The sequence below is a fragment of the Eptatretus burgeri genome, chromosome 17, assembly GCF_056783735.1.
Source record: "Eptatretus burgeri isolate ZD-2024b chromosome 17, Ebu_testis_v1, whole genome shotgun sequence".
Taxonomy (NCBI): domain Eukaryota; kingdom Metazoa; phylum Chordata; class Myxini; order Myxiniformes; family Myxinidae; genus Eptatretus; species Eptatretus burgeri.
In genome coordinates, this window is record NC_140977.1 from 43,028,947 (window position 1) to 43,043,635 (window position 14,689).

The following is a 14,689-nucleotide window of genomic DNA, read 5'->3' on the forward strand; positions in this document are numbered from 1 at the left end:
ATAGGCCACAGAGTTCCTTCTTAATACAATCAAGTGTGTAACTCGCCAAAAGAGCGGAAGTTCTACGCAAAACACACACCGTTAGACTCAAAATGGAAGTGGACATGTAAGGAGCTTGGCTTTGTCTACGGTGGGTCAATGTTCCAAGAGGGGCTCCCAAATATGGTGTCGAATACATTACAATAGGGAGACAACATGGTATCTTTGGTTTTTATTTTTTTCTGTTATCCCTCACCATTCGTCCTCAATTCTATAATTTTTCTTTCTCCCTTTAATTTTTTTTTCCTTAACTCGCATGTATAGTTTGTTTCATAATTCCAAGGAATTTTGGAGTAAGGGGTTTTATTATTTTTCTCTCCATTTGTGGTTGTCTTTCGATTTATCTGCACATGAAGGACCACACTGTGCAGTCACTAGCCCTGCTCCCACCGCACCCTCTACACTCGATTGTCTGGCATTGCGGCAAGAAATTAGTTTTGATGCTACTTTAACGGGGGTCTTGTACTGCCCCCGTTAGAACGTCTCAAGCACCATTTATCCATGCCAGGAAATTCCCCGACCTTTTAAGGCTCATGCATAAGGTGGCATAACTCAACAGGTATCTTTGCCACGGATTTTGGAGCACATACGGCGAAGCGCTCCGTATTCCACGTGTCTATTTCCAGTAAATACTTGTGCAAAGTAGAATTATATAATTTTTTGGAAAGTGGTTTTACTGAAAGTTACGTACTTGGTTCCGGGTTACCACTTTGCCCATGACTGAGGTCCATTTGCTTTCTTGAGAACCTTCAGGACTGCTTTCAGGAAGGTATTCACATGGGTAAATTCACAAGGTATTTATTACAAGCATCATTTGACAACAGAGCACACGTGAAGAAAGCAATGCAATATTATTTTGTAAAACCGGCTGCACCAATCAAAATTTATTCCTAATTCTTGCACCAATGGAAATCCTTTTGGTATTCAATTTAAACATAGATTATTCGATATTTCTTAAACACCAGTCTATTTACAGACTTAGCGAGAATAAGTGGACTTGCCATCGTTGATTACAACTGCAAACCCGGAATGGATAAACTTCACCCTCTGAATGTAATTTCTAGTATTTTGCACGGAAATCATTTACACGTTCTAAACACGGCAGAGTGTTAACCAGGATGAACCTACCAACGCATACTCGGTGGCTTGATATTGTTACGGCTGTGGAAATTCGCATTACACCATAAAGGGTCCTCAGGTGAGATATATCGGTAAGTTCATGTGTAGTTAGCCCAAACCCGTTGTATAGAGGGAATATGTGTGATCCATTCGGGCTGTGATTCTTCAGTTAGTCGTTTTTCTTTGGCTATTGTTAATTTGGTGCAAGAACAACAACGAACATCGCCACAACCACCATCTCAACGATCACGCCATTCACTACACGACGCCAACAATCACGTCATTCACACCACGACACCACCTTCCACAACTACACTACCACATCTTCGCCATTCAACGAGCACCGTGCGGTCACGATCTCCGCGGGACGGATGGGAGGGGCAGAGTGGCAGCGGCGGCCGGGGTGCGAAGGGGCATCTCCCGCCCGAATCTTCCTTCCCTCGTCGTACGGCACGTGGGGAAGAAAACAAACAACGCCTGTGGGATTTTCCCTTCTGCTGTTCCCGCGCTTTGGCATGGAGAAGGTGCGATTTGAGCCGGAGGACAAAGGTGAAAAAAGGTGGGGGTCTGATTTTGGGGGAATAATTCCCTGGCCCCGAGCCAAAACTGACTTTCTTCGTCCCCCGCACGGCGGGGGGAGGGGGGAACGAGAGGGCACACCCCTTTTTGGGAAGCTTCCAGAAGGGAGGTGGAGCCAGAAACGGGGCGGGGCGAAGGGCGGAGCCCCGCACTACAAAAGGGGAGGACGAGGAGGGTTCATGTTGGTCTTCTGGTTTGGGCGGCTTCTTGTCGGGTTCTTGTTCCAGTCGGGTTCCTGTTCCTATGGGTTCGTCTTGTCGTCGTTTGGCCTTGCTTCTTTGATCCTCGCGCGAGCCCTGGGACCCCGTGAGCGAGCGCGGAAAATAGCGCCGAACAAACCCCGTCTGTTTCCCCAAAACCCCGTCCGTACTGTCGAGCGGACCACACGAGCGACGCGCAGCACGAGCTTGCGGACCACGCCGGAGGGGCTCGGAGTTGCGGTCGCAAAGGAAGGACTCGACACGCTCAGGGAAGTCGCGACTTCCATTTCTTTTGGGTTCTGTGTAAACGTGTGTGTGTGTGTGTGTGGCGCCAGTCTGGTGAAGTAGAATTGTTTAAGTGTTCCTGTGCTCGTGTAAATTATATTCGGTTGTAGCTCTGCATTGTGTCCTTGCTTTTGTTTCTTTGCTTTGATTGAATACGTGTATGAAAACTGTTGCTGACTGTAAATACGTGCCTTCCGTGTGTCACGTATTAAATATGCTTGTCCGATTGTTCCCCGTTTTGCTTCGTCTTTTCCTTTTATTGAATCTCCATCCTGCATCACGTAAGGGATTCGTAGTGGGTTTCAACATCCCGGTAATTAATCGGAACCGTCAAGGCCGTCGATAACTCCGCTCGGTTATCCCTGTAATACGGAATGAACCGCTTAAGGGGTTCGTGTCCGGAGTCCCATCCCTCGGCAGATTACCCGTGCGAGTACCATAGGTATATTGACTTTCGGCAATTTACCCTATCTCGCGCGGGTGGACTGCGGACTGGGTGGTGGTGGGGTTAAACCCCCACCCGTGACTGGTTTCTGGCGGTAGTCCCAGGAGGGTCACGACTGAATTGTCCATTCCGGTGGGCGACGTGTCGCGATTTGAGTTACGTGGAGAATCGCACGCCGGACGGGCCAGAATTCGCAACAATATTATGGTTAGAGCATCCACTCAGAGTCTGGGAGGTCGGCGGTTCGAACCCCGGCTGAGTCGTACCAATGACTTTTTAAAAAATGGTACGTGCTGCTTCCTTGATGCTCAATACTTAAAAGGATAGAGCACGGTCAAACAGCCATAGGTTGGCAACCATTGCACAAGCTTGATGGGCCTACTGACGTCTTCCTGCATTGAAGTTCCTGGAAAGGGAACTCGAATTAACTTGTACATTGGCACATAAATCTTGCACACATGAAACCTGCATTTTGATTCCCAACAACATTGATGAAGCTTTTGCTTTTAAAATGATTATGGACTCATTTATTCTGCCAGGGTTCCAGAGGGCGTTGAGCTGGGGAGGGTTGAAGAAAATCTTCCTGAATGGAGTGGAATCATCACACAGGTGTGTGCGGCATTGCGGGATCGAATGAAAGATGCATCATTTGATACGAGTTGACTCTCGTAAGAAGAGGACTGGGTTTTTAAGGGCGATGGCATGTCTACTCGGTGTTCAGATTATTCATTCAGCAGGTCTGAATTTTTCTTGCCATTTTGATTCATTTCCCCGGTTTCAGGCACGCATACACCGGCAGTCATTCACGATTTGTCATTCCATCGGTGCACACGTAAGATAATTGGGGAACCTTTATTAGCCCCCAGGTGGGTGTCATTCCGTCTGTCCATTGTTCGGAGCTTCTACTCAAAGGACTGGACACATTTCTTTCATATTTAGCACATGTATGCACTAATATCTGGGCATGAGGCACGTCAAATGATTTTGCGATTGGAGCCAATTTGGAGTTTGTGGATTTTAAAAAACTATCATGGGAAAGAATTGTTGGCTGTGCTTTTAAATGGGAAGCATTATTTATTTACATACAGTGTACCATCTCCACCATGAACATGCAACTTTGGATTAATTTTTATATGCCCGATATATATATATATATATATATATATATATATATATATATATATATATATATATATATATATATATATATATATATATATATATATATATATATATATATATATATATATATATATTGGGGCGTATTATGTGATACCGGTCATCCGTCCGTCCGTTCCTGTCCGCACTCTAACTCCCAAAGTTTTCAACTTTCACGTTTCATATTTGGTACATAGGTACAGACTGTGGAGACGGTGTGTCGCGACATACGTTCGTGGTTGCCATGGCAACCAGGATGCTGTTTTCCATGTAGTAGCACAATTCTGTATATACCTTCTTGTTTGGGCATATATTGTGCTCACTTGCGCTCTTGTTTTATTATTATTATTATTACTTAGCTTCACCATCACCGCTACTTGAATTATTTATTTGCACGCACTTTACCGTCTCCACTATCGACATATTTATTTATTTATTTGGTGATTAAATGTGAAATCTACACATCCTATGTTAGAGGTGCGGTTGGGGGCTGTGTCCTCGATAAGGCCTTACAATGTTGTTGTCATATAATTTTGGTAGGATCAGTTGGGAGCATGTGTATAATTCAACGTGGTAGTCTGAGATTTAAGTGTGAACCCTGACAGTGAGGATTTAACTAAAAACTACCGTTCTGATGTACAAGAAGCTCGCTGTCTTTCTGATCTGCTCATTTGGGTTGTTGGTATTAAAGGACCCAATTTGGGGAAGGAATAGGCCTTTGGACCAGGACCCTTTGTGAATATTTTGTGTGGGGTTAAAGATTTTTTATGATATTTTATGAAAAACTTTTGTTTTTAAGCGAGCATTTATTCATTTCACAAGAATTATGCGGTGAGATTTCTTAAAGTGGTGAGAAGAGTGAGAAGTTCATGGATGGTTTGTTTGGGATCACCGAAGACAAACCAACTATCCTTGAACTTTTCACTTGTCCCACCACTTTTTCAAGAGCCTCTCATCTTATTCAACCCACACGTTCCTCCTCTCCATAAACCCATTTTTTCCCCATCACTTGTTTCTCAACACCAATCTTTTCCATCTCCGTCGGACACCTCCAGGATTTTAAACATTCGACTTCTCCCGTGCAGCCAGATTCCGCAGACCTGCGATCTCCTCTCGATCCCAGCCGTGTGGACCCAGAGATGGGTCAGTCGAACGGTTCTCGGGACTTGTCGCCCGACAGCATGGACTCTCAGGTCAGGATGGAGTGCCCTGGCATCCATAAGGAGTTTTCAGATGTGCAGAACAATCCTAACGAGTTAATAAGTCGCTTATTTCCCCCAAAATTACAAATCTGAATGCTACCTCTTATTATTCATGCCCAGAGTTTGCAGGTGAAAGGTTTTGTTTGAGACTGTAAAGTTGTGTTCAGATCAAACAACCCGAGATGTCTTCAAGGATGTTTGGAAATTCCAGTCCCAGATAACCCGTAAAATGGTCATTTCTTGCTGAATGTTGGAAAGTTGGATTAAAATGTATCCCACTTTGATTGGCCTGTTTGGCATCCATTCATGATGCTAACCTTTTCAATATTGCCTTGAATTCGACGAACAAAAGAATAGTTTGCCAAGCTAATGATAATCGTGTCAGAGGCACACACACCTCCATTTTAGGCTGAACATTGGGAACCATAAGGGGAAAGCGTTTTCCAATCGATCAACTTCATCGAACAGATTACTGTTTTCAGGTTCATTATCAGTCGTCGAATGCTACTTCACATCATTGGCTACCCAAGGATTCGAGCACAAGCAGCAATAATTTGATGATGCTAATTGTGAACATGTTTTCCCAGCCAAACTTATGTAGAGAATTACTTCACATAAAATGGAACTTTTACCACTAATTCTCCTGGTTACTCTCACTCACAAACCACCAGGAAGTGCCTCTGACACGCTACTTGAAGGCAGATGTGTTGTTGTACATTGGTCAGGTTAACAGAGAAACAATCAAAGTAGTATTTTGTTGAATGATGTCTTGTATTTCATTTGTGTGTTCGTACTAAAAGGGAGTAACCATTCCCTCGACCATTCCCCAGGTATTTGATTTTGAAACTGTGACCCATGCAGCGCTTGACCTTGGTTCCCTGGTGGTGGAGGATGACAAGATGAGACCTTCCTTGGCTCTGCAAACACAAGTTCCAGCTGAATCTAGTCCAGTCTCATCGAACCAGCAAACTGAGCCTCCAACTCCAGAAGCAGCCATGGAGTCCCTTTTTGAATCGGTCATAAATGCAATTGGAAACCGTGGGTTAGGAGATGGCAGAGGCTGCTGTGCGGGCGACTGGGCTTGGGGCATGAGGGAATGCGAAGAAGAGGAATCGGAAAGTGTAAAAGAATGGAAAGGCTTGGTCTATGGCCTGCAGGAACGTGCTCGAGAGGCCCATGTCACGAGGTACAAGTCCGGTTTTGAAGAAGGAGAAGATTTAAGATTGACTGAGAGGGTAGCATTAGAGGGTGGAAATGAGGGGAGTTGTACAGAAGACAGGAGGATGCAAACTCTGGCAGGAAATAAAGGGAGCGATTGGGGGATAGCAAGAAGCGAAGAAGAGATTAAACATTCTTCATCTCAGGGTGAGGTGAATATAGTTTCTAATAATGGAGAGGAAATTGTGAGTGAGGGAATACAAAAAGATTTGGAAACGGATAGAGAGAATGAAAAAGAGGACAGGATGTCGAGTTCAAAGGAGAAGCATAAGGACCTTCTCGTGGAGTCACAAAACGCAAAGAGAAAAGTCTGTACATATAAAGTGCCGCAACGAGACAAGGCCATTGACATTGGCGATAAGAAAGGGGATGACGGACGACATCTAGATAGTGGTAAGATAAATACAGAGGAAGTGCAGACTGAGGTCCAAGACGTCTGGTCCAAAGCACAATTTCTCCGCTGTGAAGGGAATATGCAGTTGAAGCAACATCTAACCAAGGCCTACGAGAAAGGACTACTTGAAGGCCAGGCTCATGCGAAGGTGTTCAAAGTCAATTTGGAGTCTTTGCAGACACAAACAGATGAACTTGCAACTCAACTTGAACTCTCAAAAGAGAAACTCCACGAAGAAAAGGCAAGGCGAGAGCAGGAGGTAGAATTGGCAGAGAGGTTCAGGTCTGAAAGCCTGACTGAAGCCCAGAGGCTCTCAGAAAAGATAGAGTCTGAACGACGGGAAGCCGAGGCAGTGAAAGCCAAATTATTGGCTGAACTTGCTGAAGCCAAGGAGCAAATCCTACAGCTCGGCCAAGAGGTTTGTGAGGTGCGAACTGCTTGTGAAGAGAGGGAAGGAATAGCAGAAGATAGCCGAGCCAGGGATAAGGCCAAAGCCGAGGAGGTACAGGCACAACTTTTACTTGACCTTGCACAACAAGCAGCCAAAGAAACGCAGCTTAAGCAAGAGCTTGAAAAAATTATGGCAAGCCGAGCAATGGTGGTAAATGAACTAAATGAATTGAGGAACCAGTTCGAGATGAAGGTTGGAGCACTGACAGATTGCCAAGCACAGCTGACGCTGGTGGAGATGCAGCAATTTAAGGATCAAGAAGTACTGCGTTCTCTGCTCGACGGTGAGAGGGAGCGAGCCGTGTCTGAACTGGTTGAGGCAGGTGAAGCATGCGAAGCACGTTGGAAGTGGAAGATGGAAAGGGTTGAGGAGGAGAAGAATGTCTTGGAGATAGCACTGCAGGAGACAAAGGCTGAGTGCAAGAGACTCAGTGCAGAATATCCTGGCAGAAAGACTGGGTTTCCTGAAGAGAGAGGTGATGTGTCGACTTATGAAAGAGTTGCAAGATTTGAAGGCGAAGACAAAGAAGAAGGCATGGCAGGTAGTTGCAGTGAGGTGAGACAAAAAAAAATGTTGATTCACAAACAACATTTGTGTCTAAAATGATTCATTCTTTTTAACATCTGTTTCTCCCTCCACTTTCCAGAGTGTTGAGCAGGGCGGCTGGAGGTACAGTGCTCAATTGATTACCGACCTCAGGAAGAGAATGCGGGAACTGTTGAGTCAGCAAGATGAAGACAATGGTAACTCCTGTTTTGTGTACACCCACCTGGTGCAGACCTGCCGGATTTGAGATTATAGATATACAGTATACGTGTGCAGTACAAACATTGCGCATGCATGCGTGTACGTCACCTCTTCACTGGAATTGTGACCGTGAACCTTGTGCTGCACAAGCACTTGCTGCAAAGGTACTGAACAGCAGGGAGCACCTGCCACATATCCACGTTGTTTTGGAACCCATCGCTGATTGGCCAAATTTAAAGCCGTGCACGGGAAATAGATTCGCACACTTTATTCAATGGCTGCCCGCTGTTCCATTAACTCGCGTGATGGCAGAAAGAGGAGACGCTGCCACGCTAAAAATTTAACAATCACTTTAAGAACGAAATGGTAACGATAAACACAATACTACAATACAAAATCTGCTTCAGCAACTATATTCGAATGAGAGCATGAATAATTCTGTGCTGGCCAAAGCAGGCTCAAGCACCCTAGCGGGGATAAAAAGTTGTTGGGGGGGGGGGTTGTAATCATTGAGAGAAGTGAAAGTAAGGGGGGTTGTAATCATCAACAGTAGGGGGGTAGTTGGGCCTTGGCTTATTCATACCACGTCTGAGACTACTTGGGACCGGGCAGCACCACGTGAACATCGTGTTCACAACTAATCCGATCAGTCAGGAGTGAGCCATTGAGTGGCAAGTCACCCACTCGAATACCAGAGATGTTACGGCTGATTAGGGATGCGTAGAAGCGGCCATTCATCATCACGATGACATCCCGCTACTTGATTTCAGAGAGGAAAGAGAAAAAAAAATGGCTGATATTCACCGAGTAGGCGAAGAGGTTATCTCAGTACTGACAAACCAGGGAAGTGCAGCTATTGCCTTCGCTCTGGTTGGACGAGTCTGTACAGCGTCCGTGACGTCACATGTAAAAATGATATATGTGGTAGATTATTTATTGGCGACCAGGTATGATATGAAAGCCAAACGCACATTCGAGATCGCTGTGGGCCAGATCTCAAGTGGCCCTGAAGACTTGGCATAAAACGAGCCTCTTGCAGCTTTATAATGATTGACAGTGGGAAGACTCGCACGAATGACCACAAAGGCCTGCCTAAAGCGGTCCGAGCCGACATCACCTCCCCCGTGAGTACACGAGCGGCACCATCATTTCTACTTGTTTCTAGACAGCTGAGGTTGGACAAAACCTGAATGTAAAAACACTCCAGTGGACATCATGGGCACTACACCACCAATAAAGTTTGAAAAGTGGATCATGGAATCCTGAAATGCACATCATGTGATTAAAAATTGCAGCAAAAAAATCCCCTTGTATTATGCCAGGCCTGAGAAACAGGAAAACATTTATTATGCAAATAAAATATTACAAACAATTTTTTTTTAATCCTCTTCCTGATGTGCAAGTTGTTGGCAATCAGGTATGTATGTTAAATGTGCAAAGATAATGAAATGTTGGACCATCTCCCAAACCTCCCTCCACACTTTCCCTACTTAGTGTCCAATTTATTTTGGAGGATCCACAGGTACGCGCTGCTGTTTGGTGTGCTCATGACCCGAACACCACCTTAAGTTAATCCACACTTCGGTTTCTCTTTTCCCCGATTCCCTCAGATATTCTGAAGGAGCTCTCAGTTGAGGACCAGGCACTTCTTTCAGACAGGGACGACCTCATCAAGCATCTCCTTCTCTCCCCAAACCCCGAGAGCCTGCCATCTCAACCCAGCCACCCGCCTCCCCCGCCACCTCTATTGCTCCCACCCAGGGAAGGCAATCATGGGCGGGGAAGGCAACGGACAGAATCTTTCTCAGTAGTGCTGGAAGGAGATCACGGTGCAGTTGGAGACGAGGAAATGGCTGGCAGTCAGATGGAGAGCAGCATGCTCAGCTTCGGGTAGGTGGTTTTTTTTTCAGAATAAGGAGGTCGTTGATGACTTTTCTCCATTAGCAACTCGAGAACTTCTCTGTAATGGAGCTGGGTCAATCTGGAACCATGTTCCCGTCAGCATGGAAGTAAACGTGAGGCTGAATCAATAACAGTGTTCATGTGTGTTCGTAATAACATAATGAACACAATGTCGTTGTCGTATTTAGATGTTCAAAATGCCACAAACATTACCTCCATACTGTCTTTGCTTAGAGTTGTACATCCTTTTGTCACTGGTAAGAAGCAGCTACTGCTACAACTGTTAAATAAGCATTCGTGACCACACAATACCAAGCAGGCCGAGACAAAATAGGACACGTGGACTCTTGAGCCGGAGTGTTATATCGTTTACTGGAGTAAACCCTGTTATATCGTGTTCGCTAGTTTGTGGTGCACAAACCACCACAAATATGAGTCACTATAATGCGTAACAACATTCCACTGCTTTTTCAGGAGCAGCAAATTGGTTCCGGTATTCCAATATAGCTGTGCGATTTATAAACTGGCCACAATTGGAGATCAACAATCTAAACACCAAAACAAGGAAACTTCTAACTCTTCACAATATATTCCACAAAAAGCAATGCATACCGAGCTTGTACTTTCCGAGATGAGGACGACGAGCTGGTTTGATGGAGCTTAACCAAGTGCACATAACATCGTGTGTAGGATTAGCGGAGTATGTGAAAAGCTCAACAGACTATCGGATGAGAATTGTACATGAGCAAGAAAACAACAAACCTGAAAAGGGATCCTTAATCCATTTTGCAACAAACCTCCAAAAACAGGTGCAAATTACAGATACCACACAGGAAAACGAAACAAATAAACACAGCCCCAACTAGCAGGGTACTCGGTAGAGCGCATACCTCCGCCATGTAATTCCTGATCCACGAGAACATATCGGGCCCAATACATGTTTGAAATATCATGCTATACAGTACGATATCGTTTTTGGCTCTATCTCTCATTGGTGAAGAATCACTTTAAAAATTAAATAATTCTCGTCTCCAGATCCGGTTCTTCACCAAAATTTAATCAATTCTTCCTTGTCTCTCTCTCACACACACACACACACACACACACACACACACACACACACACACACACACACACACACACACACACACACACACACACACACACACACACACACACACACACACACACACACAACCTGTCCACAAAATTTCATCCAGATCCGTCCACAACTTTTTGAGACATCCTGCACACAGACAAACAAACAGAAAGGGGTGAAAACATAACCTCCTTTCACCTTCGGTGGCGGAGGTGATGATTGCAAAGAAAAAAAGGAAAACTACAAAAAGAAATATCAGCAGACATACTCTGACAAATGGGAGAATGACAAAAGAGCAGGAATATTAAAAAAAAGAGCTTGACAGGACAGGGATTGACAAGGAAGGCTCTTTGGAATGGCTAAGAGGAGGTCAGATTAGTTGGGATGGAGAACGAGTCATTATCAATGCCCAAGACCAAGGACACCACATGAATGCCTTCAAGAAAATGGCGGGATTGAGCCAATCAGACAGAAGGTTTTGGTTTTGTGGGGTAGAAGCACGAAGTTCCAGTCACCTCCTTTGATGATGTAAAAAAAAACCTCATGTCTGAACAGCTGTACACAGAGAGACAGGACAGTGTCTATGGAGTAATCCACTGGCACATCTGTACACATTCCAACATCCCTGTTCCAGAACAATCACCGAAACAAACCACATCCGATCGTTGAACAATCACAAATAATTCTCATGTGTGATAAGATGATCCCTTCAAGTGTGAACATCGCAAATGAAGCATTGTGTCCGGACATGGTGTTCAAACACAAGTAGGAAAAGTCGGCATTGTTGATCGAGGTTTCAGTTCCCAATGACTTTGGACTAAATGCGACAGAAATCAGGAAAATAACCAAATACCAGGATCTGACAAATGAAGTCGATGAAAAATGAGTACAACCAACGTGGTAACACCATTCCACTGCTTTTTGAATCACAGCAAATCGCTGCAACCGTCCTGTGGCAGCCATTTTGCAAGACGTTATCGGGCGATTTCGAACCAACAGTCGCAAGAGACGGCCGTTTACGTGATAATTTTTATTTCTTTCTTTTGACTGCCTTCCAACATAGCGGCCATTGCTTACTCAGCAGCTGTGAGGGGAAGTGCACACAATTGCTCTATGGTATCGATGCTCTTAGCGTAAGCCAAAGGAGGCCGATCCGGCTGGGTTTTTGTTTGTTTGTTTCTTTTAAAGGGTGGCTCAATCACGATCACGAGAGACACCGCAGGACCCGTTAAGGCACGACGCAAACTTGCGAACGGAGACAGGGCATTCTGCTTTTAAATCTTCAAGTTGAATCCATAATCCCACACTGGTCTACCCAAGGTATCATATCACGATGTTTCCTGAATGGTTTGATGTGTGTTGCATGTATCGTCACAGGGAGCGAGGAAACAAAGACGGCAAACCTGTCAAGACACAAAAGGTAAGGAGTAGCCCTGCAGAAATAATAAATTAATTAAATAAATGACTTGGGGTGGGGGGAGGGATTAATTAAGGGAGCAATTTAAATATTCGTTTGTTATTGTAATATAGTTTTGATTCCTCTGGCAGGTGTCGCAACAGAAGGAACGCAGAAGTACTCCCCAACGACAAAAGCTGGTACGTAAACCCTTTGTCCCACGGGTACATTGTCTTAACGGATGTTGAGGATCTTGGAAGGTTCATATAAAATAGGGATTAAGGATCAACACACAATCATGCAGAACTTGCACCATCTTGTTAATGTCATTGTGTTTTCTTCTTCCTCGAGGAGTTGAGCCAATTTCCTTTTGTTCATTTTGACTCGACCCTCTGGCAGATATCGTATCTTCAGAAGGCCGAGCTGTTTCTCTGATGAATGAGAGTAACTTGGCTGCTTTTTGTCAGCCCAACCACCACGCAATTTGAGACGGGGTTTTGCATTTGCTTCTGTGTGTGTGTGTCAGTGTGTCTTCTGTGCATGAGGTGTGACAGCCTTTTTATCCCCCCCCAACCCCCCCCCCCCCCGGAGGGAGGGAGTGGGATATTGTAATCGTCCGGTTTGTTTTTCTGTTTGACTGTTCGCAACTTTACGGCAAAACGGCTTTGGGCAAACACTATCAACTTTAATCCACAGGTGGGCAATGAACCTTGGACGACCCCATTAACTTTTGGGTCCAATTAGGTCAAAGGTCAAGGTCAGGTCACGAAAAAGTGAAAATCGTTTTTCGCTCATAACTTCGTCAACAAATGGGTGGGATTTGTTTGCCTGGCATCACTTGTTTATTCATGTATTTATTTATTTAAAATCGTTTTATTTTTTAACTTTTTGAGAGTTTGTCATCACATTTTCAAGAAACCTTTATTTAAATGAGAATATGGAGAACACTAATTAATAAATTTTACTTTTTTTCCTTGCTCTTTTTTTTTCATCAAGTTTAGTTCAAGTACAAAGCGGACGGGGACGGGCTTTGCATTTTATATGTCTCATTACCTCCGCCACCGAAGGTGAAGGAGGTTATGTTTTCACCCCTTTGTCTGTTTGTTTGTTTACAGGATATCTCAAAAAGTTGTGGACAGACTTGGATGAAATTTTGTGGACAGGTTGGGTGTGGCAAAAACGAATTTCTTTGATTTTGGTGAATACCTGAATCCGGATCTGCATACGAGAGTTATTTAATTTTAAAGTGATTCTTCACTTTTGAGAGATGGGGCCAAACCAATGACATATATGTATGTATGTGTGTGTATATATATATATATATATATATATATATATATATATATATATATATATATGTATGTATGTGTGTGTATATATATATATATATATATATATATATATATGTATGTATGTGTGTGTATATATATATATATATATATATATATATATATATTTATATATATATATATATATATGTAAGTATGTCTTTGTGTGTATATATATATATATATATATATATATATATATATATATATATATATATATATATATATATATTTTTTTTTTTATATATATATATATATTGTTGTGGTTGACGAAATTCGCAAACCACCATTCAGGTCCCTTAGGTGAGATATCTCTGTAAGTATATGTGTAGTTAGGCCCAAACCCGTTGTTTAGAGGGAATAAATGTCATTCATTCGGGCTGCGACCCTTCTAGATAGCCGTTTTTCTTTTACTATCTTTATTTTGGACCAGCCGCCATTACTACCACCACCAACCACGTCTCAACAGCCATCACACAACAACCACCAGCCGCAACGCCGCTTCACAACAACAACGCCAACAGCCACGACCTTTACCGTCACATCTCGCTCTCGCAACCATCGCATCACCGCCATTTCCGCGCCGCTTGTGGGCACCGATACTGGACTCGTGCAGGGCGCGCACCGAGCAGCGTGTGCAGAAACATCATAGCCTTTACGAAGAAAACGGATCAAAAACGACTCACACCCACTTCTGTTCCGTCCTATCGGCGAGCGTGGGGCGATTTGGCCCCGCCTCCAGGTGCGTTGGAGTAATATCGCTATATGCAAATTCATGGATCAAAAAGCATTCACGCCCACTTTTCCTCGGTCCAATGGGGAGCCAGCCGGAGGTGAAGGGTCAGAGGTAAAGGGTCGAAGGTGAAGGAGCGAGGCCACGGGGGATATAAAGGGCCGCGTTCGCTCGCCAAACAGTCAGTTCAGAGTCGGTGGAGTTGGGAAGAGTCGGTCAAGTGGAGTTCGGAGTTGAGTTGGGAAGAAGAAGAAGCAGTAGTAGTCAGTCAAGGGAGTCGGTGGAGTTGGGAAGAGCCAGTCAAGAGAGGAGTCGGAGAAGGCAGTTGGACGGAGCTGTGGAGAGTTGGAGAGGTGGCGGCGGCGAAGGCGGTCGAGGGGGTGCTCGTGTCAGA

The 14,689-nt window shown here is 44.3% G+C and overlaps 1 protein-coding gene across 6 annotated transcripts in view; it reads left to right on the forward strand.

Moving 5' to 3' along the window:
* Window positions 1–14,689, forward strand: part of LOC147009905 (RB1-inducible coiled-coil protein 1-like) — a 118,826-nt gene that overhangs the window by 76,264 nt on the left and 27,873 nt on the right. For 5 of the 6 annotated variants that reach the window (XM_085862415.1, XM_085862419.1, XM_085862416.1 and 2 more), the window contains 7 exons: window positions 3,207–3,276; window positions 4,881–5,018; window positions 5,858–7,645; window positions 7,737–7,833; window positions 9,448–9,727; window positions 12,216–12,258; window positions 12,387–12,434. In XM_085862415.1, coding sequence (XP_085718541.1) covers window positions 3,207–3,276; window positions 4,881–5,018; window positions 5,858–7,645; window positions 7,737–7,833; window positions 9,448–9,727; window positions 12,216–12,258; window positions 12,387–12,434 — 2,464 coding nt within the window. The remainder of the gene's footprint in view (window positions 1–3,206; window positions 3,277–4,880; window positions 5,019–5,857; window positions 7,646–7,736; window positions 7,834–9,447; window positions 9,728–12,215; window positions 12,259–12,386; window positions 12,435–14,689) is intronic. The other variant, XM_085862420.1, reaches the window with a different exon arrangement.